Source organism: Mustela lutreola, chromosome 4 (assembly GCF_030435805.1).
Source record: "Mustela lutreola isolate mMusLut2 chromosome 4, mMusLut2.pri, whole genome shotgun sequence".
NCBI lineage: Eukaryota > Metazoa > Chordata > Mammalia > Carnivora > Mustelidae > Mustela > Mustela lutreola.
Window position 1 is genome coordinate 183,799,240 of NC_081293.1, and position 27,573 is coordinate 183,826,812.

General features: G+C 43.6%; 1 protein-coding gene across 1 annotated transcript in view; it reads left to right on the forward strand.

Annotated features, from left to right (window-relative positions):
* The window catches only part of EXOC4 (exocyst complex component 4), a 730,059-nt gene that overhangs the window by 558,435 nt on the left and 144,051 nt on the right, over positions 1–27,573 (forward strand). The window contains exon 12 of the mRNA XM_059171891.1: positions 16,752–16,888. Coding sequence (XP_059027874.1) covers positions 16,752–16,888 — 137 coding nt within the window. The remainder of the gene's footprint in view (positions 1–16,751; positions 16,889–27,573) is intronic.

Sequence of the window (27,573 nt, forward strand, 5' to 3'; positions counted from 1 at the left end):
TGAAATCGTCCATGCTGGGAGTGTGTACACATGGAAACCAGCAAATGCTACTGATCAGGACTCCCTCATCTCCCTGGAGAGCCAGTGGCTAAACATTTCCCAGCACATTGCCAGTCCCGTGACTCTCTTCTACTGCTGCCAACAGTACCATCACTGATGATCTTCAACTGCATGAGTGACCATTTATCTTCAAGGTTACAAAACTCTTCCTCCAGTATGGCCATGCCTGTCTTTCATTTCCTTGCCCAGAGCCCTCGAGAACGCCAAGCACAGATTTTTACGGTAGAGCCATGGCTTCTCCTAGGCTGCCCTTCCTGCTCATTCTCAGTGAATCAGTCATGAATTCTCTCTTTGCCTCCCCCCACCATTTTCTCCCCCTCCTTCCCTCTCCTTCTTTCTTCTCCTTATTCTTCTTGAAAGCAAGGACTCTGGAGCCAGACTGACTGGCTTTTCCTCAGACCACACCATTCACTATATAGTGTGTCACCTCAAGTTTTTCCTAAGCTTTGTCTGCCTCAGTTTTGCCATGTGGCAAGTGGAGGTAATTGTATCTACCACATAAATAAATGAGCTAACAATTTAAGAGCACCTGGAATAAAGTGTGGCATACAGTAGGCAACCCATGCATACTGATTTACGAAAATCTACGCCTCCAGTGGTTACCGAGCTCTGACCTGCACACTCGCTGTGTGGTAGAGAGTTGAAGTTCTCCATTCTAGAATATCAAAAGAAACACATGAAAATAAGGAAGAGAAAGCCTGGCTCGGGGATGGTGGCGCAGGAACAGTAGCTTTAGGGGACTGAGAAAAGGTTAACAAAATAAACCAGAGGAGAAGTCGAGAGCAGGAAGAGAGACAACAAATAAAAAGAAAAACAGTCACATTTCCAAATAATCTGCAAAGATTCAAATATATGTAATATAAACTTTTTCTCTTTTGTTGCAAATATATGTAATTGGAAAATAAAGGGATACTTTAGAAATACATAAAAACGTCCCATTTTGACTGAAGCAATGAAGTCAATTTGGATCCTCATTCTGGGCAGAAATGTGGTTGTCACACACTGAAGGTACTTAGGCAAAATCAGATTTGTATTGAGCAAGAGCCATGGAGACCGAGTGAGAGATGTCTGCCCGTGTCTATGAAAAACGCAAGCCCAGGAGCCTCAGGACCCATTTGTCTGACCATCTGGAAATCTCTAGTGATCTAAGCACTTAATTCTACCCTCATTTTTAGAACAAAAGGGAAACAATACAAGAAGAAAATGGGCAGCAGGGACATTCTACTTTTCATTAAAAAAAAAAAATCATAGTGATAAAGGGAGCAAAGAGTTTAAAAGAAAAAAAAAAACGAGAAACCATTAAAATGAATTGAATGCTCTGTCTGTATTTTGCAGTAGGTTCTATTGTTTCCAGTTACATGAGAACTGTGGTAATTTTATGAATCATTAGAGTTTTTTTTTCCAAATTGTATCCACATGCTCTTACAGTGCCTTCTAAGTTACCCACAGGAAGAGACTTTGAACAATTTTATTATTCCATTTAATACTTTTGAGTTTTATATTAATTTTGTTTTAAACAAATTTATACTTAAGATCCAAAGATAACATTGTGACAGCTGAATCTCTGTGTACTTAATTTCTCTTGCTTTTAAAAACATGTAAGCCTGTCTCATGTTCTCATCCCTGGTCTAATAAGAAACTCTAGAATGAATATGAAGTCCCAATTTGGTAGAATGATGACTTCCCACTTAAAATCAAAAGCCTTCCTACCCCACCCCAAGGCTGAGCACAATCACAACCATTGAACATTGTCTGTTGGCATTTGTGCCTCATTAGGCATAGTGACCTGGAAAGCATGTCCTCTGCTAGTGATTCCTAGCCCCTCTATCCTAGCACAGTGGTCCCCAGTCCAGTCCAACCTGGGCCAGCCAGCCTAAAATAGGATGCACAGGAAATGGGAAAACTAAGGTCAGAGCACGCGTGTGTGTGTGTGTGTGTGTGTGTGTGTGTGTTTTCCAGTTTTCTTTCTTAGAAAGGACTTTTTTCTGATATTTTCCTCCATTTTCTTAGTGTTAAAATACTCATGCTTTTAATCATACTTTTATAAAGACAGTGGTATTATAAGTGATCTGTTTTTATTTTGTTTTATTTTAAGCACCATAACTTGGCAACATAGTTGGATCTATGTTGGTTCATTTATTTTTCCTGGTTGGTGAAACCTTAAAGTTGGGAAATTATTGTACATGTGTTGGCTGTATCCTTCCCAGTGGCGTGGGTGTTTGCTGTGTGAAGAGATTGTCTTAGAAGGAAATACATCAAAGCTTCCATATTCTGATTTTTTTAACCACTAACCGTTCTTGATTCGGGAGCAGAGCTGCTTCCCTGGGCAGTACGTGGATGGTTCTCTTGCCTTTCCATTCACACAAGACTTTGGTGGGATGCCCTTGAGTTTGGTTTATCAGGATTCATTGTGGTAATTTCTGATTTCATGGAGGCCTCTCTCTTCCTCAGTAGTGTGCTTTGGTAATGAAAATCCAGGAAGGGTAAATGCGAATGACTCATCTCCTAAACTTGGGAAAATGGGTTAAAGGTGAAGTTGGTGGGCCAGCTGGAGATGTGGTTCACACAGACTATTACGCTCCTTGGGAACGGAGAAAGGAAGTTCAGTGTTCTTAAAGTTAGTCTTAAAACCACATTCAGAATCCTGGGTCCTAGTCACTTGATTTTTGCCCAGTGGCACATACTGGTTTCCTCAACGTACAGCGATCATATGGACCCATTCATTCGCTTTATTCCTAGAATGGGCTGGAATGCTAGGTTTGCAACAGCCCGTTTAATCAAAAACAAGACCTACTTTTAAAATACGTATGCGCGCTTCACAAATTTTGTCATCTCTCTCTGTATGAGGCACATCTGAGTTGTAGCTCTACCCTTGAACAAATTTTCCCTTGTGTGTGCACGCTTGCACGCTTGCTCGAACACTCTCTCCCTCAAACAGTTCCATATGTTCTATTTTCCTGGAAGCCAGGCTCCTTGCTCATTCTTCTCCTGAGGGGGCCCCAGACCTCACCTCTGAGCGCCATGAGTAACTGAGGCTGAAACAATGTGTAGGGCAACTTGTCAGCATAATTGATTGTTGGGTGGAACGAGCCACCCAAGACAGGTGAGCCCGCGTGGAGTGGAACAAATGTGTGCGTGTACGCGACTCCCACTGGGTCCGGCCGCTCTTCCTCCTCTGACACGCTGCTTTGCTTTGCATATCCATGACTCTTCCCTCATGACTCCTGCCTCGTTGTGGGTCTTGCGTCTCCTGCTGAAGAGACCCGGCCTTTGCCGGCAGAAAAGAAGAAATATAAAGGTCCTGCTCTGTGAATGTCCAGCTTCGTTTGTCTGTTGGCACTAAATGGAGTGGCGAAGGATGTGAAATCTTTCAAAGGACAAAATAATCACAGAAAACGCTTGAAGGATACTACTACCTCAAGAGAAGGGTTTCTGTGGATACAGCTGCTTTGTGGCATGACAGAAACGAGTCAGAGTGGAACAAGAATTTGAGAACTATAAGGAAATGCAAACACTTAAGGCCACCTTTGGTGGCAGCTTGATGTTCTAGAGTTCTTTAAAAACCTCTTCCTAAGTGTTATACTTGTTCCTTGAAACTGCTTTTAAGTGTTAGACTTGCTAAAAAGTGGGGATGATAATGACTGCTCTACTTTCTCACAATCTGTTGGGATATTGATTGAGATATTTGCAAAGTACTCTGAGTTCTCAGGAAGAAGGGTGTTAAAAATTGCTATGGTGATGTTGTTAGCAGGGCATGGAAAATTACGCAAAAACATAATTTCAGAAAGATAACTTTAAAATAGTTTGGATTATTAGCCTGAGCCTGTATGGCATTCTTAGGTCCATAGTCCAGGACTTTCGCACAAGATGGGCATTCTGGGTGAACCAAAGAGTCCAGGTATCGGAAAGTATGAAGAGACAGAGCCTAGATTCCTTGCTTCCTCAAAACTGTCACTGAAGAGTCTCTTGGCTGAGCTTCTGGCATTGGAGTAGCCTTGACCTCCAGAAGGCCAGTCATGCAGAATAGCCTGGTGACCAGCAAGAGAGTTCCATCTCCATTTCCTATCCTGACTCTGTCCTGTCTGCTTGCTGGACTTCCCACCTCCCTCTCACTGACAGATGTCTCAGAGGAGCATCTCTGTCCCCTCACCACACAGGGCCTTCACAACTTCCCATAAATCTGGTTCTGGTTCTACCAGCTGTAGCACTGAAACCATCGTCTGAAGGTCATGGTGACATCTTTCCATAGTCACTCCTTATTCACCTTGACCAGGTGGCACCTGGCTTCTTAGACTGCCTGGAAAGATTAACTCATCACTCACTGTACCTGTTTTTACTACAAGCCGCAAAAGGTTCAGGCTGCCTGGGTTGACATCCTGACTAAAGCTACAGTCTTCTAGTTGCATGTCCTTGGACAACTCTTTGATCTCTTAGTACTTCATTTTCCTCAGCTATAAAATAAAGATAATAATACCCATCTTATAGATAGTTAAATAGAATTTATAAGGAGTTAAATGAGATGATGCCTATAAAGCTCTTAGACCTCTGTGTGACCCACTTCTTTATAATTGTTGTATTCCCCGATGCAGCATTGGGGTAGTGCCTGGCACGAAGTAGGTATTCAGTAAATATTGGATAGATTGACAGGTGGGTAGATAGGTAGGTAGCTTGTTCTCACATTCATTTTATATTCTACAAATGCTGTTTATTTTTGCAGGTATATCCAAAATAAGAGAAAGGAAACAGGGGTACTTGTGTATTTTACCTTCATTGATCAAGTCGCTAGGGGCTAGAATTTGGTTATCTTTGAATATATAAATTTCATGTAAGTTCATCTATATTTGTTCTTTTTCATGCCTTTTTACTTTTATTCTGTTTCTTGCTATTAGGTTTTTCTTTGTGTAAATTCCCTTTGTTGTTTTTTTAAAAGACTTTATTTATTTCTTTGACAGGGACAGAGAGCATGAGCAGGAGGGGAGTGGCAGACAGAGGGAGAGGGAGAAACAGGCTTCCCACTGCACAGGGACCCCAGTGGGAGGATCATGACGGGAACTGAGGGCAGACGCTTAACTAACTGAGCCACCCAAGCACCCCATAAATTATCTTTTTAAAGAAAACAGTTTGTGTTGGTTGGGTTAAGGAAAAGAATGAAGGACGGTTGACTTTTTTGGTGGTTTTTTTTTTTTTTTTTTTTTTTTTTTTTAACGTGTATGTAATTAGACATTAGCACGTGGAATAATACGGGCCCTTTAAGCAGAAAGAGAGTAAAATTCCAGGGCACATGGCTACCTGGAGACAGTCTAACATTGGAGAGTTTTCCGTCTCCAGTGGAGGATTTTGTGAGTGGTTTGTTTGTTCATAAAAATCAGAGGACTTGACACTACCCCTCTTCCTTGAAACTCTTCTTTCTTGGCTTTTTCCATACTTCATTTTCCTCACTTTTTTTTTTTTTTTTTTTTTTTTTTTTTTTTTGTCTCTGTCCCTGTTCTTTCTTTTCTTTCTTGGATCCTCTGCTCCCCCATCACCGCTGGCCAAGCCACTCAGACTCCTGCCAGGGCCTCAGAGGGTCAGCTGGCTGTCACGTCCTGCGTCTCTCACCGCCACGTGTCAGCCTCGTCCCCCTCCACTGTCCCCAGGACCGGGCACAGTGTGGGGCACTAGAGAGAGCATTGAGATGGGGGTCAAAAGGCCTGAATTCTTCATTTTTCCTTTCAGACTTCATTTCCTTTTTTCTTGCTGCTTTTAAGATTTTTTTTTCTGTTAATCTCACTGGTTTTCAACCATTTGGTGATAACGCGTCTTGCTGTAGTCTGTCACCTTCCGTTTGAGGTTCGCGGAGCTTCTTGGATCTGTGGGCAAAAAGTTTTCATCAGGTGCAGAAAATGTCCAGCCATTATGTATTTCTCCTGCCCTCCACCTCCTTCGGGAACGTTAGTTACAAATATTAGCTTGTAACGTTAGTTACATATATTAGCTTGCTTGATACTGTCCCATGGACAGTTCACTGACTCTCTGTTTCATTGTTGTCATTTGTTCCCTCCGTGTTTTATTTTGGGTAGTTTCTATTGCTGTGTCTTCCATTTCTCTTGTCATGTTCACGTTTTGCTTTATGTTCTTGAACATAAGAACATATTTATCACAGTGGTTCTGACCTCCTTGTCTACTCATTCTATCATCTGTGTCATCTCTGGGACTGTGCTTCTGAACTATTTTCCTTTTCCTTATGTATTCTCCCACATCTTTGCATACCAGGCAGACTTCTGTTGAATGCTGGGCATGCTGATTTATTATTACTATTATTTACAATTTGGGGTGCTGGATTTTATTGTAGTGCTTTAAATATTATTGAGATTTGTTTTAGGACACGTTTTAGCAATAGAATTACGCTGATCATTTCAAGATGTGCTTCCAGGCTTTGTGAGACATGTCCAGGGCAACCTTTAATCTAAGGCTAGTTTGCCCCCACTCCCCCTTCTACCTAAGACACAGTCCCTTCCTGAGGACTCAGTCCAACGCCGTGTCTATGAGGCGGCTCATCACTCTAGCTAATGCAAACCATTCCTGGCCCTGTGTGAAGTCTGGGAATAACACCTGCTTTTTTCAGGTAGTTCTTGGACCAGCATTTTTAATTCCTGCCCCACAGGCATAGATCAGTACTCAGCCAAAGATTTGAGGGGATTCTGCTAAAGACTTCCAGAAAGATCTGGCACTCTCCCTCTCCCTTGGTTTTTCTGTACAGCTTCCCTCCCTTCAAGTATTTCACCCCACAAAGGCTTCCTTCCCTTAACCTTCCAAAGCTCCAGATTCTGTGTCCTCCCCTCAGTGTGAGTTCCAGGCACCCTACGGGCGCCCCCCACCCCTTCCCTGCATGGTGGCCTGGAATCTCCAGCCGGGCACTCACAGGGCCCACTTCGTATACTTTCTCCAGCTTCTGAGAACTAGTGCTTCCTGTGTTTCCTCTGGGTTTCTCGTGTTTGAAGCAAAGGCTTCAAGCTATTTCATACCAAAATACTTTAGTATTACTCCTCTACAAAATAAGGAAGGCCATTTTCTTCATTATCACAATGACATTGGCATGGTTATGGGTGTGAGCAGTAAGTTCTCAGTATCTTCTGATATCTAGAAATTTGAGATTTCCCACATTTTGCAAAAGTGTTCTTTACAATAAGTTTAGCCGAACTAGGATTCCATCTCCGACTGTAATTGTGATGTGGCTCTTTTATTCTAGAACAGTCCTTTTCTCCCCCCAACATTGATGTGTTGAACAGAGCCAGCTACCTGTGCTCTGCACTGTTCCATGTTCTGTATTCCTCTCATAGCTTCCTGTTTCCTCTTACTTGATACAGATCTAAAAGTGTGATTAGGGGTGCCTGGGTGGCTCAGTGGGTTAAGTCACTGCCTTCAGCTCAGATCATGGTTCCAGGATCCTGAGATGGAGCCCTGCATCGGGCTCTCTGCTCAGCAGGGAGCCCACTTCCCTTCCTCTCTCTCTGCCTGCCTCTCTGCCTACTTGTGATCTCTGTCTGTCAACTAAATAAATAAAATCTTTTTAAAAAAATAAAAGAGCGATTAGATTGACGTCAAATGGTGTCAGTAAGAATATATAATGGATGATGTTAGATTTCATGTTCCGTCACATACGCAGACCTTCCTAACATTAGTGATGTGAAGGTTGACCCCTGGACGGGAATTGCAACCATCTCGTTTCTCCACCGTGTAGTTACGGTTTTCCTCGTGTGTCCAGAAAGTAATCTCTGCAGTGTATTTTTGCCACTACAAAAACGTTCATTTTCCCTATCAACTTTCATCGATTTGTTTTAATGTAATGGATAATCTTTACCCAACTCAGTTGTTTTATTAGAGACTATAAAATGATTTTCTAATTCTGTTATTCCCTACTTCCTAGTTGGCATTCTTCATTAAAGGAGCGCTTTTCCCTATTTGGTAATCCTGAGATAGATATGGTTTCTACCAGAAAGACAGAGTAAATGAGTAATTCTTTCTCTTTATCAATTTTCAAAGAATTTGATTCAATAGTCACCTCAAAGGGTGACAAACGAATTTTTTTCTGTCTCCTGATATTGATTTTTCATGGTTTTTTTTTTTCCCAATAAAAACCATCAACTACAATAATTGATTCCACTTGATGCTCTAATCATCAGCTTTGGCCAGAGGGATCTCAGAGACCTGGATTCTAGGTTTTGAAGTATCCTAAGCCAACTGTGTACCCTTGACAGGCCCTTTAATATTTGTTCTGGTTTTCCTTTTTAAAGCCAGAGAAATGGACTGTGGATAGTTGCTTACAGCTCTAGGATTGGGATTCTGAGCTCCGCCCACCACCTTATCCACTGCCCTGCTTCTGTCCCCACAGGAAGAAGCCCTCGGCCTGCCACCCAGGCCTTCCGGCCGGTCAGTCCTTCCTTCCAGCCTCCGTCGACTCCCGTTTGCCACCCAAGACCAGCCTTTCCCTGGTCTGAAACGCCTTGCTGCTCCCTCCCCGCGCATTCTGAACCTGCCCCGTCTTCCAGGTCCCGGTTCAGTTCTTCCCACCTTTTCACTGCTCTTCCCCTACAGTGTTTTTTTTTTGCTCTTAACTGGCGTCTTCTCTTGGAATATTACTTGTTTCAAGAGCATTGCTTGGCACAAAAGAAGTACTACAGCTGCTAATGTTGTTGAACTTCTGTGTCTTCTGCAGCACTGTGTATTTTGCTGAATAGCAATCTTAAGGTACTTGGGGGTGTGTGTGTGTGTGTGTGTGTGTGTTGGGCTAGAGTCTTATAAGTGTCAATGTCCACCTTTTCATTAATGTATTTCCACTCCCTGGGTTCCCTTACCTATCCAGGGGAACCGATAACCTGGACCCAGTCATATTGATCTGAAGCATGTTAGGAAAGAAGGATTGTCCCTGTATCCCACAGTCTAACCAAGCACAACCGTTGTATACTTTTCCCCTCTCCTGCTACATTGTTTTGTTTTGAATATGAAATCACAAGTCCCTAAATAAACCTCATAAAGAGCCAGCTGTGCTGATAAGATATGTTAGGCTCAGATTTTCCTCAAGCAGAGTGATCCTGTAGCCAAAATGTTAAGAAAATATTAGGAGTAGTTTATGTAACATACATTTTCCAAGTTATTGACTGACAGGTAAATTTTATGATCACTTATGTGAATTCTCAAGAGATACAGTATTGCTGATTGCCCAAAATTTGACCTTGTATTCTTTGTTTAAGCCTATTTATGAACTATAATTCTCTTCAACCTGCCAGAATGTGTTTCCCTGTTCGTTATAGAAGTTTGTCTTTTCTCAAGAGTAGAACCTTTTGAAATTACCTTCCTACAGTTGGAGTGGATCATCTAATAAGTAGTGACGTCCGACAGGATTAGTCTGTTGCATTTTCATGCTGGAGAGGGTAAAAGAGGGATATTCCAAATACGTAGGTAGGTACCAGGCACACATTTGTTATGCAAGGACCACCGACATTAACTCTGACTTCTGTCATAGCCTTCCCGATGGAGACACACACACACACACACACCCCCACACCCTTCATCACAGCACTTCCCTGAATCTCATGCTATTTCACATTCTTGCTGCTCTTTTACCTGAAGTGCTTTCCCCCCATTTTTGTCAATCTGTAAGTTATTATCGATCTTTCAGAAATCAAGTCAAAGATAACTTCCTCTTTCCCACCACTTCCCTACCACTACCCCAGTGCAGTTAACTTTCCTTCTCTCTGCTTCTGCTGTACAAAGTACAGATGCCCAGGATAGTAGCGCCTATGAGACTTTATGGTCTTTTTATTTGTGAACTCACTGGTCCTCTCCTACTAATATCGAAAACCGCTGGAGGGTGGAAACCTTCTCTGATCTGGCTTTTTATCTCCTGAAGTTATCTCTTTTTGTCTCTTCATATTTGGGTCAGAGAAGATATTTACATAATAAATGTGTATCTCTTTAATAATTAAGTTCCCCGCCCTACCCACAGGCAGTTTCTCATCTTTCCCAAAGTTGGCATCCAATGGTCTATAATAGTGTCATCACAATTTGAACATAGCCCGTGAGTGAAAACCACTGCTCTAGAATACTTATGCACGTACAGATGGTGCTGTCAGACAAGTTGTTGAAGGATACCTATTCTTTTGTATAATAGTTGGACAGAATTGTGCATGACTGACATCTATCATGCCTGTACGTAACCACCAACCAGATGTCCCTCCCATTTGGGCTCTTCCCCTCCCCTAACAAAAGTATATTCATCTGCGTTCTCCAGAGAAGTAGAACCAAAGGGGCAGGAGAGAGATGTTCTAGGTGTTTTTAACAGGAGGCCTAATGGAAGTTGGGAAGAGTTTTTCTACAGAAAGGAGGTTTTAGCTGGGATCTGAAAGATAAAGAAGAGTACCCTAAGAAAGGCAGAAGGGGACAGAACTTCGTAGGCAAGTGCAGGGCCCTGAAATGGGAGCGAAGAACTGAAGAAGCCCCAGGTAGGAGGATCCCAGAGAGGCAAGGGGAGGTGGTTAGCCGATGGCTGGAGGAGGAGACAAGCCCAGTCATAAAGGGCCTTGCTGATCTGAAGAATGCGAACCCTTGTGCACTTAAGAGCTTTAAGTTGGTGAGAGACATAATCAGACATCACTTTTAAACTTAGAAACTATAAACCATACAAACCTTAAGTGGGAAGAATTTGTACATATGTGTTTACTCGTGAAACAGCTGCTCAGTGAAGATGTTTCCAGTACCTGGAAGGTTCTCACCTTCTCCATCAGGGCCCATGTCCTCCAAGGGTGGCCACTGTCCTGACTTCTGCCACCAGAGATGACTTCTGCTTGTTTTCGAACTACAACAAAAGCCGATATGCAGTTGTTTCACTTCGTGTCTTAATGCTTTACTCGGCACACGGTCAGCGAGATCACACGCAGTGGTGGCTCGCCCTTTTTCGTTGCTCTGTAGTATTCCACTGTGTGACTACACCATGTGGTCTCTGCCCCTTCAGCTACTGACGGACACAACAGTCGCCTCTTTTTTTGCAACTGCTATCACTCCCGGTGTTCCTGTCTTTTGATGGACTTATGCATTCATTTCCGTAGGAGACGGAAGTCTTCAACAGATCGCTCTGCTTGTGAAGTAGAGGATGGAGGGGAAGAGAGTAGAAGGGCATTTGCTCAGGTGCCAGCTCCTTGGATGCACAGATTTTTACCAGACAGCTTATTAAAGGAGCAGACCCATTCAGAACATTTTAAACCTCACACAAATCAAAATACAGATTAAAAAACGAAAAGCAGACTTCATTTTGGCTTGCAGCACTATTGTCATCACTGTAGCTGTTATTGTTCACAGCAAGCTTTGACGTGGACCTGATAATAATTAGAAGGATGGCGTGGTGTGACAAGCTTTACTGATTGGTAGTTGAATTTATGTCCCAATAAACAGAAACATTATTGTCCTCATCTAACATTTGTGAAGTCCCCTCCCTCCATAATTGCTGGTATGTGTGTGGGAGGGGTGGTAGTGTGGGGGTGTGTCTGAAGTTACTGTTTCCTCTCAAATGCTTCCTCAAAGTGGTTTTCAAGAACCTTGGGTTCTTGCAGTATCTCTGAACCATTCCTGTTCCAGGGACTAAAACAGCCCACATACAGAGACTACATTCTCCAAACTCCAGATTTTTTTTTTTTTTTTTTTAAGATTTATTTATTTATTTATTTGACAGAGAGAAATCACAAGTAGGCAGAGAGGCAGGCAGAGAGAGAGAGAGAGGAGGAAGCAGGCTCCCTGCTGAGCAGAGAGCCCGATGCGGGACTCGATCCCAGGACCCTGGGATCATGACCTGAGCCGAAGGCAGCGGCTCAACCACTGAGCCACCCAGGCGCCCCAGATTTTTTTTTTTAAAGATTTTATTTATTTGACACAGAGAGACACAGCAGGAGAGGGAACACAAGCAGGGGGAGCAGGAGAGGGAGAAGGAGACTCCTTGCCAAGCAAGGAGCTTGACGCAGGGCTCGATCCCAGGACCCTGGGACCATGACCTGGGCCGAAGTCAGACGCTTAATCAACTGAGCCATCCAGGTGCCCCCAAACTCAAGGTTTTTGGTTTTGTTTTTCCTGACTTGTGAGTTTATTTATATTTCTTTAAACTTTAAAATTGACACAGTTTGTTGTATGTATAATGGGTTGCCATTACAGAAAATGTTAGGTGAAATTCAGAATATTTTTGTAGAGAAACAAAATCTGTACTCACAGTTAATATTCAGCCGATAGAACTGTGGGAATTAAGATACAGTAATATAGTAATAAAGAGGCCGTGGGTCCGATTTCACCGCACACGTCCGGCTCTTAGCTCACTATTTTGCATCATAATTCTACTCTAAATCTGTCTTTTCACCATCCTGAATGTGCTGTGCATTTTCATTAATCAACACTTCTTGAACACCTACAATATGCCAGATACTTTGCTCCTAGGTCATAGAGATATGGAGGTGTAGTCACTGATTAAGGGAATCGATAGTCTAGCAGAAGAGACAGTCAAGTGAACCAATGGGTGCCATACCCCATTGAGGGCTTGAACTGAATTGTGCCGAGGATGTTCTGGTAGCACTGACAAGGGGCATTTGAATCAGAGCAGGTAGCCTTTGAGCTGACTTTTCAAGAATGGCAGACGTGTGCTAGGAAGGACATGCCAGTCCCAGAGATTAGGAAACTCAAAGACACAGGGGCCGTAAGTAGCTTGATGTGGTCAGGGAATAACTAATAGCTTCTTATGGTTAGCATGCTTGGAGAAGTGGGAGAGAAGGTTAGAGAGGTAAGCAGAGGCCAGAACTTAAAAGTCTGGGCATGTAGGAAAGGTGCGGACTGAGGAGGAGGCTCAGATTCTCACCGGGTTCCTAGCTGGACTCCCTGTGAGTCTTCAAACAGGTTGCTGGACGTAGGGTCTTCATCAGTATGACCGGAGAATTGGAGAGTCATTCCCAAACCATGTTCTGGAAACACCATTCCAGATGTGAAAAGATCTATGCTGTGCTGTGAAAAATGTTGTCTTAAATAATTAAGGGAAGATTGAATACCACATTTGCCTCTTTCAGATTCACAGTGACATTAGCATGGTAAAAGTTTCCAAAGTCATCCAATAAAGAAACCACTTCAGTTTTCCTTTTCTCAGCATTTTCCAAATTACTTGAACTTAGATTCCATTTTTTCTAATATTACTATTAGTATCCTGTTGCAGAGCCCCATTTGGCAAACAATGGACAAGGTCTTAAAGGTCCAGTCATCTTCATGTATTTGTTAAATTTTTTTTTAAGCACAGAACCAAAAATCTGGTCCTTATATACCTCTTCCTATTTTAGTCTGCTGGTGCATCTCTATAAGAAACTTTAGCTATTTTTCATAGCAATGGCTTTTTTATTGCATCCGCTATCTTGGGATTTTTTTTTTCCTTTTCTCATTTTTCATGTCATGCCCAGACTTTATTACCTGGTAATAAGTTGCAAGAAATGAGAATTGAGTTGCTTCTAAACAAATATCAATCACTTGTGATATGTTTAGTAGAAATTCTAATGAATATAATCAGGGTTTTACTTATTATAAAGTCATTAAATTCACCATTGGCAAATCCCAAAATTAATAACAAGTTAATACATCATTTGAGGTGCCAGAGAGATCAAATAAATAAAAACAGAATTGACCTTGTTAAAAATTTGATATTTTCAACACTTAACTGTCAGAGCCACTGATTTGGAAATTGTAATAAATTCTTGGAAAATGGGAACTTTCCCCCCCCACCCTGTAAAAATCCCCATCATTTGGCAAACTACAGTGTCATTTTCCTTGAAGAGAATATAGTGATTGATTACCCAAAGTGCTACCATGACAAGGTAAACCAACCAAATAGCTGGAAAATTGTGTGTAATCATATAGCATCTCATAGGCTTTTTGTCGATCACGATCATTAGAATTAAACTACGACCTTATAATCATTCCCTGTAGGTACTGCCTACTTACCCCAAAACCCTTATCTCAGAGGGATGTTCCCAGGTGCTTGCATTTTCCCTTCTCCTCTGATTCGGTCACAGGAATAAACACAGACCACCCTGAACCCAACCAGCGGCACTGCGGCGTGCTGGTGTCTAGGATCCCTGACGTATGTGACATTCGAGAGGTTCATTTCTGTGTGCTAACATTATTAGTACTGTTTCCCTTATTAGTTGCCTTGTCCTGAAGGACCTGAGAGGTCGTCAACCAGTGGGGGAGGGGAAGAATGGGAGATGGACAAAAGGGAATGAGGAACGCCAGTCTTGCTTTCGAGAAGTTGACCATCGAATCAGGGAGACCAAACACACCTGAGACGATCTGAGAACAATTAGACATCTTCCCCTCTGTGTAAAAGCACCAGCCCGCCAACTGAATCCCAGAGTGATGAAGGCCAGTCGAGGAGCCACCAAAGCATCCTTGGTTATTAAAAGACTAAATTGAGTCATAAGAAAGGAAGCGGTTACCCAAACCTGCCCGGAGTTAATTATCAATAGCTTAATTGGAAATAGAACCAGGCCCTTTCTCTCAATAAACCCGAACAATTTCCCCGTGCTCCTCTTCCCTGCGGTGTTTTAGATTTTAAGGGGGCTTTGTTAGGATGGCTGACTCCACTCTGCTTTATTAATTGCTGTCCACGTGTTGTAGGATATCCTGTGTTTTGAATCGGGATGAGGATTTTAGATGCTTCTGAGCAGCATGGGGACATGTAGCAAAGCCAAATCAATTCCTGTCACTCACACACAAACACAGAGGCACGGGATTCATGGATCAGGGCGAAGCTGCACTGCTTTATTCTTAAAATCAATACAGAAAAGGAAGTTGAACTTGTGGGGATTCTTTGGAGACCATAATTTGGTTTCCTGTGAGGTTTAGCCTTACAGAATACAACGGTTCCTTCCTTTTCACCTTCTGATTATTTTACTTCGGGAGGGGGGAGGTCATGGGGGGCAGGACAGAAGATAAGAAGCCTCTGTAGCCACATAATCTTGAATAAGCACGCGCGCATGGGGAACTCATAACTCAAGCTGATCCTCCCCATTGTGTTGAGAAAAGCTGTCCAGTCGTAGCCATTCTTTGTATTTTCAGAAGAAGAAGAAAAAAAAATGAACCAAGACCCTGTACCCCATAGTCTGCATTTAAGCAGAATAAAATGCTTTTGATTTTTTTTCCCCCCCGACAGGTCACTGTCAGCATAGGAAAAAAAAATTCTTTTTTAATGTTTACTTTTATGGCCGTGTCTACCATAGCTTCTGTAATTCTGTGTAAATAAACACGTCTTCAACAAACCAATTGTTGATCAAAGGCTTGCAGGGTGGAGGGAATGTGATTAATGCTAGTAGGCATGTGATTAATATTTACTCCACGGTAATTCTGCTCCTTCTGAAAGAGGCAGGTATTAATGGTTTCAACAACGCGGTCTTGTCTTCATCCAAGATTTCAAGTTGATTGAATATGCCTCTTTACAGATAGAACGCTGACTGCCACACAGTACTATCAGTCTCTAGCTGCAAGATGGGCTTATTATTATGTTTCCCTGGGAAATTTCTCTAATTCCATTCTTAAAATATGTCCGAGTCCCTTTGGACACTGCTTCTGCAGTGGTGGAAACAGTAGGAAATGCTCTGATTTAACGAGGAAGTGGGGCTACAAGTTGGGAGACTCAGGGCTACCTCCAAGGCAGAGAGGTGTAGTTAAAAGGGTGTGGCTTGTAGCTCTTGGCTCTGCTGACTTCATTCTCTAAGCCTATTCCTTCATCTTTTATATCTTTTATTCTTTTTTTTTCAGTGTTCCAAGATTTATTGTTTGTATATAACACCCAGTGCTCCATGCGATACGTGCCCTCCTTAATACCCATCCCTGGGGCGTGCCTGGGTGGCTCAGTGGGTTAAGCCTCTGCCTTCGGCTCAGGTCATAATCCCAGGGTCCTGGGATCGAGTTCCGCATCGGGCTTTCTGCTCAGAGGGGAGACTGCTTCTCTCCCCCTCTCTCTGTCTGCCTCTCTGCCTACTTGTGATCTTTGTCTGTCAAATAAATAAATAAAATCTTTAAAAATAAATAAATAAAATAAAATAAAACCTTTAAAAAAAATTCCCCTCACCGGCTCACCCATCCCCCTACTCCACCTCCCCACTAAAACCCTCAGTTTGTTTCTCAAAGTCCACAGTCTCTCATGGTACATCTCCCCCTCTGATTTCCCCCAATTCACTTTTCCTTTCCTTCTCCTAATGTTCTCCGTGTTATTCCTTGTGTTCCTCCAGATCCTGGAGGGCATTTTTCTCTGAGTTGCCTTTTGTAGGTCCCTAATCTCAAAGTACAGCCTTGGATGCAATAACTCAGTCTCCAGCCAAACATGCATTTTCTTTCTTAAAAGCCATAGCCATATCTCGTGGATGCCAAGAATTTCATAAAATCATTCCATAAACCCCTGTCCTGTGTCTCTCCACAGAAAGAACTTTCTCAGGCCTTTGGAAGACCAGCATCATGCAAATTAATTATTTGGTTGTTTTTAATCGATATGTGTCAGTGTTGTCTCCCCCAGGAAAGCTCGTGTCTTAGATGATGGCATTCTTGCAGTTGGCCTTTCTTGTCCTACACATGACTTGAATTTAAAAAAAAAAGAGAGAGAGAGAGAGAGAGAACAACTCATGAATTTCTGTGTCGTCTTGCAGAGCACAATCATTGTGGAGAAGACCGTGCAGGACCTCATGAACCTGATGCACGACCTGAGCGCCTACTCAGATCAGTTTCTCAACATGGTGTGCGTGAAACTCCAGGAGTACAAGGACACCTGCACTGCGGCCTGCAGGTAGACCTTCGGCGGCGACCCTGACCAGTGTCCTGCTTGGGGATACTGTTTCTCCACCATTCTAGAAAAGGACCAGTTTTGCGCTTGGCAAGGGCATTGACAAGAGCATGTGCCTCCTAGATGCATGTGTGGTCACGCCAACGGAGGGAATGGGAGGGACCAAGGGACAGAACCACTTAGGACCACTGCTGAATGGCAGAGACAAGGTGTCAGCCTGGACTTCCATGAAAACCTAGAATCGTTAAGACTTGTCTTTGGGGAGATGCCAGATAGTGGTCGGTCCATCTCATGATCCTGAAAGATCTTTAAAGGAGAGCAATTTGAAATTCTTGGGATCCCTTAATAATCTGCAATGTAGTTTCTTTTTAGTTCTTAAAATGTGCTTCTCCAGATGCTTGATCTGTAGCCTTCTGACCACAATGACAGGACAGTTAGGCCTGTTTCCAGCATCCACAGAACTGAAACACCATTGTTATGAACTGGAAAACCTTTAGTTTTCCCTCTGATTTCTTTTCTCTGGGCTCAGACATCTCACTGAGCTATGGAACAGATCCTAGCACTTCTGGTAAGAAGCAAATAAGAGGAGTAAATGATGGTCTGGTTGACAAGACCTGAAACAATTAGGGAAGAAAAGAGTATATGATAAAACACTAAAATTAATGTGATCTATAATTAAGGAGAGGTAGGAAAGTACAGTAATCAGGGGCTACTTGCACAAAACGGGACAAAAGAACAGAAAGAAGGAAAGATGAGAGAGAAAAAGAGTCAGAAAAGATTTCGCAGGTGAGATGTGTGGGTGTGTGCTGGCTTTAGAAAGACCGATGGGATGTAGGGAGGCAGACAGAATATAGGACATTTCAGGGACACAGGGGAAGTACCAGTATCATTGCCTGTTAGTTCAGCAAAATCATTACCTTCCTTGTGTAGGACCCAGTGCTGGACACGGGGATTCTTAGTACATTCTGGCATCGCCTTTGCCAGAGATTTATTGAGCATTTACCAGGTCTGAGACAATGTGAGTATGTGAGGATAAAGTAGTCTGTCAATCAGAGATCATAACTGGAATGAGTTTGTCTTCTTGGTAGAGAATAGAAAAGGAAATCAGAGACCACTGTCCACGGTGTTAATTTATGATAGAGAACATAAGATAAGTAGACATGCTCTAGGAGGAAGAAACAAACGACTTGAGGACAGGAGCCCCCCCGTGACAGGTAGGAAGTAGGCCTTGTGGAGAATGAGGAGGACTTAGACGGGATTTGGGCTAAAGAGCTGAAGGAAGGAACCAGAGCAATGACAAGGAGGTGGGAAGAGTAGGGAAAGAAAGAACAAATGATGAATGTTTGGGTTTTGGAAAGGAAGGCTGAGCCAACATGGAGGCTCTTGAATAGAGACTCAGGGAACTTGGCCTTGTACGATTAGGTAGTGAGGAACCACTGATGAAGAATAAATGGGAGTACCAGGCACAGACCTGTGCCTCAGGGAGACTTTTCTCAGCTTTGTGTGTGATGGGCAGGAAAGGCAAGAGTGTGGAGGAGGAGGGAGAGAAAGAGAGGCAACGAGTTTCTGAATTGAAGAGAAGCAAAAGAGATAGTGAGGAAGCGACAAATCAAGAGACACTAGGAGGCAAATTTGTAGGACGCGGCCACTGGTTGGCTGTAGGGGGCAAGGAAATCTATGAAGAAATAGTAGTTGAAATTAGCTTTATCTTTTCTGTGCTGTGTTTGTAGAGAATTTTTTTTAACTTGAATTCAAGATCTCACATTTACCCATTAAATTCAATGTTATTTTTAGCTCATCGTTTCAGTCTTCTGAGATATTTTTGAATCCTCATTCTGTCATCAGAAAATCTTAGCTCTTCCCCAAATTCCTTGTCATTCTTGATTTTATAAGCAATCTTTTAGTTTCTTTATGTATGTCATTTGGGGAAAAAAAAATGTTCAACAGGACAAGGCTAAGTTGAGAATTTGGGGGCATACCTCTCAAGACTTCTTTGAGATTCTCATTCCTGTGTTACCCAGTATTTCAGGAGTTCCTGGGGTTTTCTAAATGTGAAATCAGACTATACCTCAACAGCAGGCTCTGGAACCTACATCTGAATGCGGACTTTGCCACTTCTTAGTTCCTATGACCTTGAACAACAAGTTACTCAGTCTCCCTGTACCTTAATTTCTCATCTGCAAGAAGGAATAATAAATCTCCCCTCATAGGGTTGTTTTGAAAATGTTAGTCTTCTAGAGTTGTTTTTAGCAAAATAGTAAGTTTCCCCCAAAATGATTAGCTGTGATTCTGATTACAAAGATGACCCTTACCACCATTCATGGTGGTACTTCCTATATTTAATCATCTGCCCCCATAAGAGACTTGTTAGATTTCTTGCTGGTGTCCTTGCAGTCCTAACCTTTACAAGGCAGCTCCCCCTCCCTCAGGTCTCCCCAGAGTGGGCACATACAGGTGTGCAAAAGAGGGTACAAGGTATCCTTCTACTTTCAGGACCCACTGCCCCTGCTGTGTAGAACCTTTGTTAAGAGTTCTGGAAACCAAGGGTAATTTGACCTTGACCTTGAGCCAGATTTACCATTTCCTATATCAAATCAATGAGTTCCCAAGTTAGGATAGGAACAAAGGCATGTGACTTGTGCGTTGGGAGGTCTTCCTGGCTCTGAATGAGGACCACTTCCTAATTGTTCACAAACCATCTTGAATAATCTGTTCTAGAATTCTGCCTTTAACTCCAAACTCACCTGATTTCTGTCATATACTTTCTTTTCTTTTTATGAACATCTTTGCTCTTGGGCATTTTTCACTGTTTGCCAGGATATACCTCTAAGAAGATCGAGAATGGGTCTGTGATTCTCTGCTCTGAGTTATTTCTAGTGCCCCAAGGTCCTTGCCTAAATGTATTAAGCCTGTCAGGATATTCTTTAATTCCAGTAACTGTTGACACAGTTTGTTACCCCATCCTGAAAGCAACATACTGGTTTCTAGGATTTCATTCATTCAGCCGATGTTTCTTGAGTACTTGTAGAGTTTGTAGAGACAGTGATGAACCAAAAGACAAGATGCTGCTTTTATGAAGTTGACATTCTTCTGGAGATGGAAGAGAGAAGACAGACAATAAATAGGATGAGAGACACAAAGAATTTTAAAATAATAAGTACTGTGGGGGGCGGTGGGGGGGAATGCAATAGGGCAGATAGACTCTGGAGTGTAGGAGAAGGAGCCCGCCATTTTATATAAGGTGCTCCAGAGGGCCACTCAAGCTGAGGTTTGAAAAGAGGCTCAAAGGAATTTGGGGAGTTAGCTGAAGTATCTGGAAAGAGTACCCTGAAGAAGGCAAAGGCTCTGCATGTGACTTTCCAGGAGCCACTGCTGGGAGGCCAGTGTGGTTGGTGTAAAGTGAGCAAAGAGGGTATGAGGCGGACGTTACCAAGAGCACAGAGCATGTTTTGTCATTTTATTTGTTATTTTAATGAGAGGGCCAGACCCTGCAGGGCCTTGTAGGTCACAGTAGGGATACAGACTTCTACTCTGAGTGAAACGGGAGCCCCCTAGCCGGGGCAGCATGCTCGCCATGACCTACACTGTACCGAGCGTCAGCTGTATGGGGACAGGGATGGAAGCCGGGAGCGCGGTTAAGGGCTATGGTGGCAATCCAGGTAAGAGATGAAGACCGCTCAACTGATGGTAGCAGCAGGCCTGGTGAGGACTGGTTGAATTCTGAATATATTTGGAATTCCCTGTCATAGTTAGAAGGTGTGAGAGGAAGAAAGGCGTCAAAGATGACTCCTAGGACTTTTTTTATTTGAGTGATGGAGAGATGGAGTTGCCCGCTATGGGGATGGAAGATACCACAGTACAAGCAAGTGAGGACTTAAGATTTGGGGGGGTAGTTTTTGGGGCATCCACACAGATAGGGAGCAGGCGTCCAAAGGAGAGGAGTCTGGCCATTGACATATAAATAGTATGTGTAAATGGTATTTAAAACCGTGGGCGAGATGAAACCTCAAGGGAATGAGTGTAAACATGACAGAGAGGAGGACCGTGGACTTGAAGAAGTTTGCCAGAAGCGAAGAAACCAGCAAAGGCAAATTCAGAGCCGGGTGTTCCGGAAACCGAGGAGCAGAGTGGAGGGAGGAAGTGTGGGGTCAGCATTCGAACGGACGGAGTGACAGATCTGACCTCACAGAGGTCGTCAGTGATCGTCACCAGAGTGGTTTCTGTGGACCCGTGGGTGGGAAACCCAGAGGGGCCTGCGCTGCAGAAGGAAGTGGAGAGTGGGGAATGTGGAAGTACGGGGGGGGGGGGGGGGGGGCTACGGTGCGTTATGCCGCCACGAGGGGCAGAGAAAGGAGGTGGTAGCTGGAGAGTTGAGGTCACAGGAAGTGTGTTTTGTCATTTTGTATGTTATTTTAATGAGAAGAAATCAGTGCATGTTTGGATTTGAAGAGTACTACTTGAGACAGAGGCAAGTTTGCTGAGGTAGGACAGAAAGGGGCGAATGGTTGGTCAGCAGGAGCCGGATGTACCGCACGGGCAGAGGAACTGACCCAGGCGGGAGTGTGGGTGGTTTTGTGGGCTGTGGTCTGTCCTTCCAGGGCCTGAGGACTTTCTCTGCCATCTATGTTTCAATCTTTTGTCCAAACAGTGCATCTGTGTCGCCGTTGTATGTATTACTTCTTTTCAGAGCACAGCTCTTGCTTTTGGTTGGGTTCCTGATGTATTGTGGTCATACAGAGCTTCTTGGTTCCTGCCTCCAGGAGTCCATACCACCGTGATGTCCCTCCTGGCCAAATTGTCTGGAATGGTGTCCACTTACTGGTGCCCATTATCAGATCATTTCGTGCACAAGGTATTATCTGAAGTGATCTACCACAGTCGCTGATTTACAGGCCTGGGATGAATTATCTCAGGGATGGGAACAGTAGTTCTGTGAAGCTTTGAAGGGGAAAAAATAGAAAATTGTTTATATGGCTGTTACAAAGCAACACTCAGACACACACACACACACCCATATATAACCCCACGGTGCCTGTTGCCCATTACTTAATCAGGTTTTTCAAGCGAGAGGGAAAATGTTTTCTTACTGTCTGACTCTGAAGATGCAAAGTGTCCTTACTTCCTCTCTTCCCATTTACTGCCCTCCCCCAGATTGGCACCTGCTGTGGAGTAATTAGGGCAGTCCTAATTTGGACAGCCAAATCCTGATTACAGTGAGAGGAAAAACAGGAAATGTTCTAGTTTTGCTGCCAGCAAATGACTGACTTAAATAGAAAGCCATATACAATTCAAATGATCCAAAATGATATAACATTGGGGAAGGAAGAAGGGAGCGGGGAAACACTGCAAATCTGATTCTTTCTCAGCAGATATCTTTTGCAGAAATGATCAAATCCACAAGCTCACAATGCCCTCTGCTGAGAGCTGGCTTGTTTTCTAAGTTTGCCCCGAGAACCGGAGCATTCACTGGGAGTTGAGAGATCAGAGGGAAGGTCAGGAACATCTCACCTTTCCGGGAGCGCCTCACTCTGGAGAGAAAGACTGTAGTGTCTAATGATGTCATGTTACATGCTTTGGGTAAAGAGAGATTTCCGAAAAGGGTAATGAGGACTAGAAGTCTTTTCCTTAATTAGCCCCACCCCTTGGGGCTTAGAGGAAAACTCAGCTGTGGATTCTCCAATGAGCTGCCTTAGCCATCAGCCTGTTGGTCCATTAGCCTGCTACTTCCAAGCTGAGAGCTTCTCTGCCTCTCCTTGTCCTCTTTGTCCTGGGGTACTGCCAGCAGCTTAGGTGTCCCAAAATAGTCATTAAAAGACTGGAAATCACAGTTTTTTAAAAGTTTCTGCCTCTTCCAATTCAGCATCAGTTTGTTTATTTCATTTTATTTTATTTTATTTTTTGCCTTGTCTTTATTTTTGTCTTTCTGCCTTGGTTGGGCCCGGTAGAGAATACAAATAAAACTCTTCTAATTTTTGTGGCTCCGCTGATAGAAAACACCAGTATGTTTTGATTAGGAGAAGGTATAACCATCCTTAGGGTTCACAGAGGACCGAAAACTTATGCCAGCGCATGAAGAAAGGGTGACATTGGGATACACTTGAAATCGCTGATGGCAGGAACCAGGTCTGGCCCCAGCCTAGGCAACTCACTGGCCCTCGGGGTGTTTGCTGAATGAATAAGGAAACTCCTAATGGACTGAACAGGGGGAGCAAGCAGTGGGGTAGCATGCCTTGATGCGATGTGTTGGGGAGAGGTTGAGAAATCAAAATGACTAGGTAGACAGTGTGGCTGGGTAGGAATGGGCAGAATAGGGAATGCTGAAGACTTCCCATACGAAGCATGGGAATACTATCCTGGCAAGGAGGTGTTGGTAAAGAGGACGATCTGCCTTCTCCATGATCAAAGCGGTGTTCTAAGATCTCAGTGGCCATACTGTGTTACATAGAAGGGAGAGACCAGGACCTGTGATGGGTCTTGAAGCCCCATGATTTCCGGAGTAGCCAGAGGCCAGCGTCTTGCAGGAATGAGAGTGTGGTTGAGCTTGCCTTGCCAACTTCATAACCCAGCTAAGGACACAGGGGGTGGGAGTGGGAGTTGCATGCACCAGAAACTAAGTCTGGCTCTAAGCCCAAAGAAGAGGCAATGGAATCAAAGAGAAAAAGCTGGAAAACCTAAACTTTTTTTTTTTTTTAAAGATTTATTTATTTATCTGAGAGAGAGAGTGAGTGCAAGCAGGGGGAAGGGCAGAGGGAGAGAGGGAGAGAGAATCTTGAGCAAATTGCCTGTTCAGCCTGGAGCCCACCACAGGGCTGGATCCCAGGACCCTAAGATCACAATCTGAGCCAAACCAAGAGTCTAAACTAACTTTGAACCTCAGAAAAGCCAAGGAGTGGTGCACAGTGGTGCCTTTGGATGAGCATCTGACTTTTGGTTTCAGCTCAGGTCGTGATCTCGGGATCATGAAACCAAGTTGTCCCTTCCACACACCCCCGGCCCCCCCAAAATCAGGCTTTGCAGTCAGTGTGGAGTCTGCCCAAGAGTCTCTCTTCCTCTGCCTCTCCCCCTACTCATGTGTGCATGGTCTCTCTCTCAAATGAATAAATAAATAAAATCTAAAAAAAGGGGAAAAAAGAATCAGAAAAAGAGCCAAGGGAACTCTCTGTAAGCTCCATGCAGGCCTGTCTTCTGGTTGCCTCTTGAAACTATGTTCTGTCCCTTACCCGCTTGGCTTACGTGGCACTGATACATTCATTTGTATGAAATACTGAGGAAATACAAAGGAGCACTCATAAAATATGTGCATTGTCTGGTTCAGAGGAAGCACTCAGCAGACGAGAGCTTCCATTCTCTCCTCTAACTTACTATGCATGACCCTGTTCTGGCATCCCATTGTATTACAATTTACAAATTTTTTCAATGCACGATCTGATCAGTTACTGGTTTACGTGTCTTTTTCAAAACCGTTGTTTTTCAACTGTGGATTCTCATCGACTTATTTGGGGAGATATCAAAGCACCCATCCAGGATTTCCCACACGGGGCCCACTGAGCCTTGGGCCTGGGGAAAGAGTCGTTCAAAATGTCCCAGAAGTGATTCTCATGGTGTTAACTTCACCCATGATCTAAACTTTGGAAATCCAGAAGGAAATTCATAGTCTTTTCCCACGTACTCATCTCCAACTTTTAGCCTGATGCCTGTCTGGATGCCTCTCCCCCATCTTTCCTGATGAAATGAGTAGCTTCCCTCTGCCTTTCGGGCGCACGTCAGCTGACACAGATGCTGCCCACGCAGCCACGTGTCCCACGGACTCCACAGCAAGCAGCCAGTCATCGTTCCTCCCCCACAAGTCAGCTGACAGCGACATCAGACAGGAGCCTCTTGCAGTAACTTTGCCGCAGAGTAACAACAACCTGCGCTGTAATGGGGTCACACTCAGGAAAGCCCACTCTGCCACTGTGCAGGGGGCTGTCAGTCACTCACCCGTCTCTTCAGCTACAACCATCCAGAAGACGGGACTCCCTTGACCTCACCTATAAGAAAATGGAGGTTCAGAAAGGTCCAGAACCCAGCGAGGGTCACAGCGTGAGGGTGGTTTTATGTCAGGCTCTAAAGCCCAGAGAAGAGCTAGTGGAATTGAAGAGGAAACAGAGGGAGGACCTGAGAAATGTTGCCGATGGTTCAGAGATGGGTTCGAGCAGGAGCGCGGACCCTTGAGCAGTGGGTACAGACTCAGTCCCAGCTCGGTCCTCCTCAGCTGCTGGATCCTGAGCAGGCCTTGGGATCTCATCCACCTACCGCCCAGGATTGTTAGCGGGATTGCAAGAGTTAGTAATACAGGTGAAGTGTTGAGAGCGATGCCTAGGAAATGCCAAGTGTCAGCTGATAGTTATTGTTGCTGGTATTTATTATTTATTTTTAAATCAATTCATTGGTAATATTGCTATTCACTAATAAGATGGCCAAAGAAAGATTTTTTTTTATTTTAATTTTTTATTAACATATAATGTATTATTAGCCCCAGGGGTACAGGTCTGTGAATCGCCAGGTTTACACACTTCACAGCACTCACCATAGCACATACTCTCCCCAATGTCCATAACCCAACCGCCCTCTCCCGACCCCATCCCCATGGCAACCCTCAGGTTGTTTTGTGAGATTAAGAGTCTCTTATGGTTTGTCTCCCTCCCAATCCCATCTTGTTTCATTTTTTCCTTCCCTACTCCCCATACCCCCTATGTTGCCTCTCAAATTCTTCATACCAAGGAGATCATATAATAATTGTCTTTCTCTGGTTGCATTATTTCACTCAGCATGATACCCTCTAGTTCCATCCATGTCATCACAAATGGCAAGATTTCATTTCATTTGGGCTGCATAGTATTCCATTGTATATATATATACCACATCTTCTTTATCCATTCATCTGTTGATGGACATCTAGGTTCTTTCCATAGTTTGGCTATTGTGGACATTGCTGCTATAAACATTCGGGTGCACATGCCCCTTCAGAATACCACATTTGTATCCTTACGGTAAATACCCAGTAGTGTGATTTCTGGGTCATTGGGTAGCTCTGTTTTCAACTCTTTGAGGAACCTCCATGCTGTTTTCCAGAGTGGCTGCACTAGCTTGCATTCCCACCAACAGTGTAGGAGGGTTCCCCTAAGAAAGATATTTTTATAACCTCTGTTATTTCCCTGGTACTTCCTGTGTTTCTGCTGTCATTCATTCATGCATTACTTTATTTATTCCACAGTTATTTTGAAGCATTTCTGGGGCCAGCATTATTCTAGATCTAAGAGTATAGACGCAAATACACCAGGCATGGTCCTGCCTTCATGGACTTCACACCCTAATGAAGGAGACAGAATAAATCAAGTAACAAACAATAAATTTCTCAGAAATAACGGTGATGTGGTTTAAAAAAAAAGGTTCGAGATGAGGGACAACATCAGGAAAGACCTCAGAGAGAACCTGATATTTGAGCTAAATTCTGAAGGTTGAGAAGGAACCACGTGTCAATATGGGAAAGAACATTCCAGGCAGAGGAGGGAGAGGTGTGAAGATGGCAAGAGACTCAAAGTTTATGTGCACTAAGCTTCGTGTAACTGGAACAGAGGGAGAGAGAAGGAGAGAGAAGTGAATATTGAGGAAGGATGGACAGGTGCAAGGGGCACATCATTCAGGTTATTTCTGGCTACACATTAGAATCACACGAGAACTTCGAGAGCTTAAAGCTATCCATGCTGAGCCCCACTTCAGAATGTGTGATTGATACACATTTAAAATGCTTCCCAAGTGTTTTACTGCATCCCAGAATTAAGGAGCATTGACAAAGGATATCAAGACCAGGGAATTTTAGTTTTATTCTAAATCTAATAAGAAAGCATGTATTTAGGGGCACCTGCGTGGCTAAATGGGTTAAGTTGCTGCCTTCGGCTCAGGTCATAATCTCAGTGTCCTGGGATAGAGCCCCGCATCTGGCTCTTTGCTCAGCGGGCACGCATTTAGAGTTGAGACAGGCAGTTACCTGGTCTGAGGTCTTTCCATGAAAATCTTCAGTGTGCTTATAACAAAAATCCAAACATTGACAGTTGAGACAATTTTTATATTAATTTGTTGTCCTCTGTTCCAATATAGTTCTTTTCTTCTTGTTTTTTAAAAAATACCAGCTATAACCCTTCTTCCGAGAACTTGTCTATATAAAGGTTGTTATTAAATTATGCCCAAGAGTTACCTTCTACAAACTCTCAAATTTCAAATCCTTTTTCTACAGGGGGAGCCTAGGTGGCTCAGCCGGTTAAGCATCTGCTTTTGGCTCAGGTCGTGATCCCAGAGTCTTAGGATCGAGCCCCACGTCGGGCTCCCTGCTCAGCGGAAAACCTGTCTCTCCCTCTCCCTCTCCCTGACGCTCAGCCTACTTGTGCTCTCTCTCTATCTCTTCATCAAATAAATAATTTTTTTTTAAAAAAAACCTTTTCCACAGTTCCCCTTGAATTGTTTCTGCTTCCCATGAGCCATCTCCAGAGTAATCCGATGTTTCTGAAGTTGTTATTCTTAGGTAGAAATCCAGACCGTCATCAAGCTCTCTGACCAGCCTTGAGAGTGATATAAAAAGAGCCTAATTTGCTTATTCTGCCTATTCTTGTTCTGCTCCGTCTCATCTTAAGGGATTTGGGGGTTTTGTT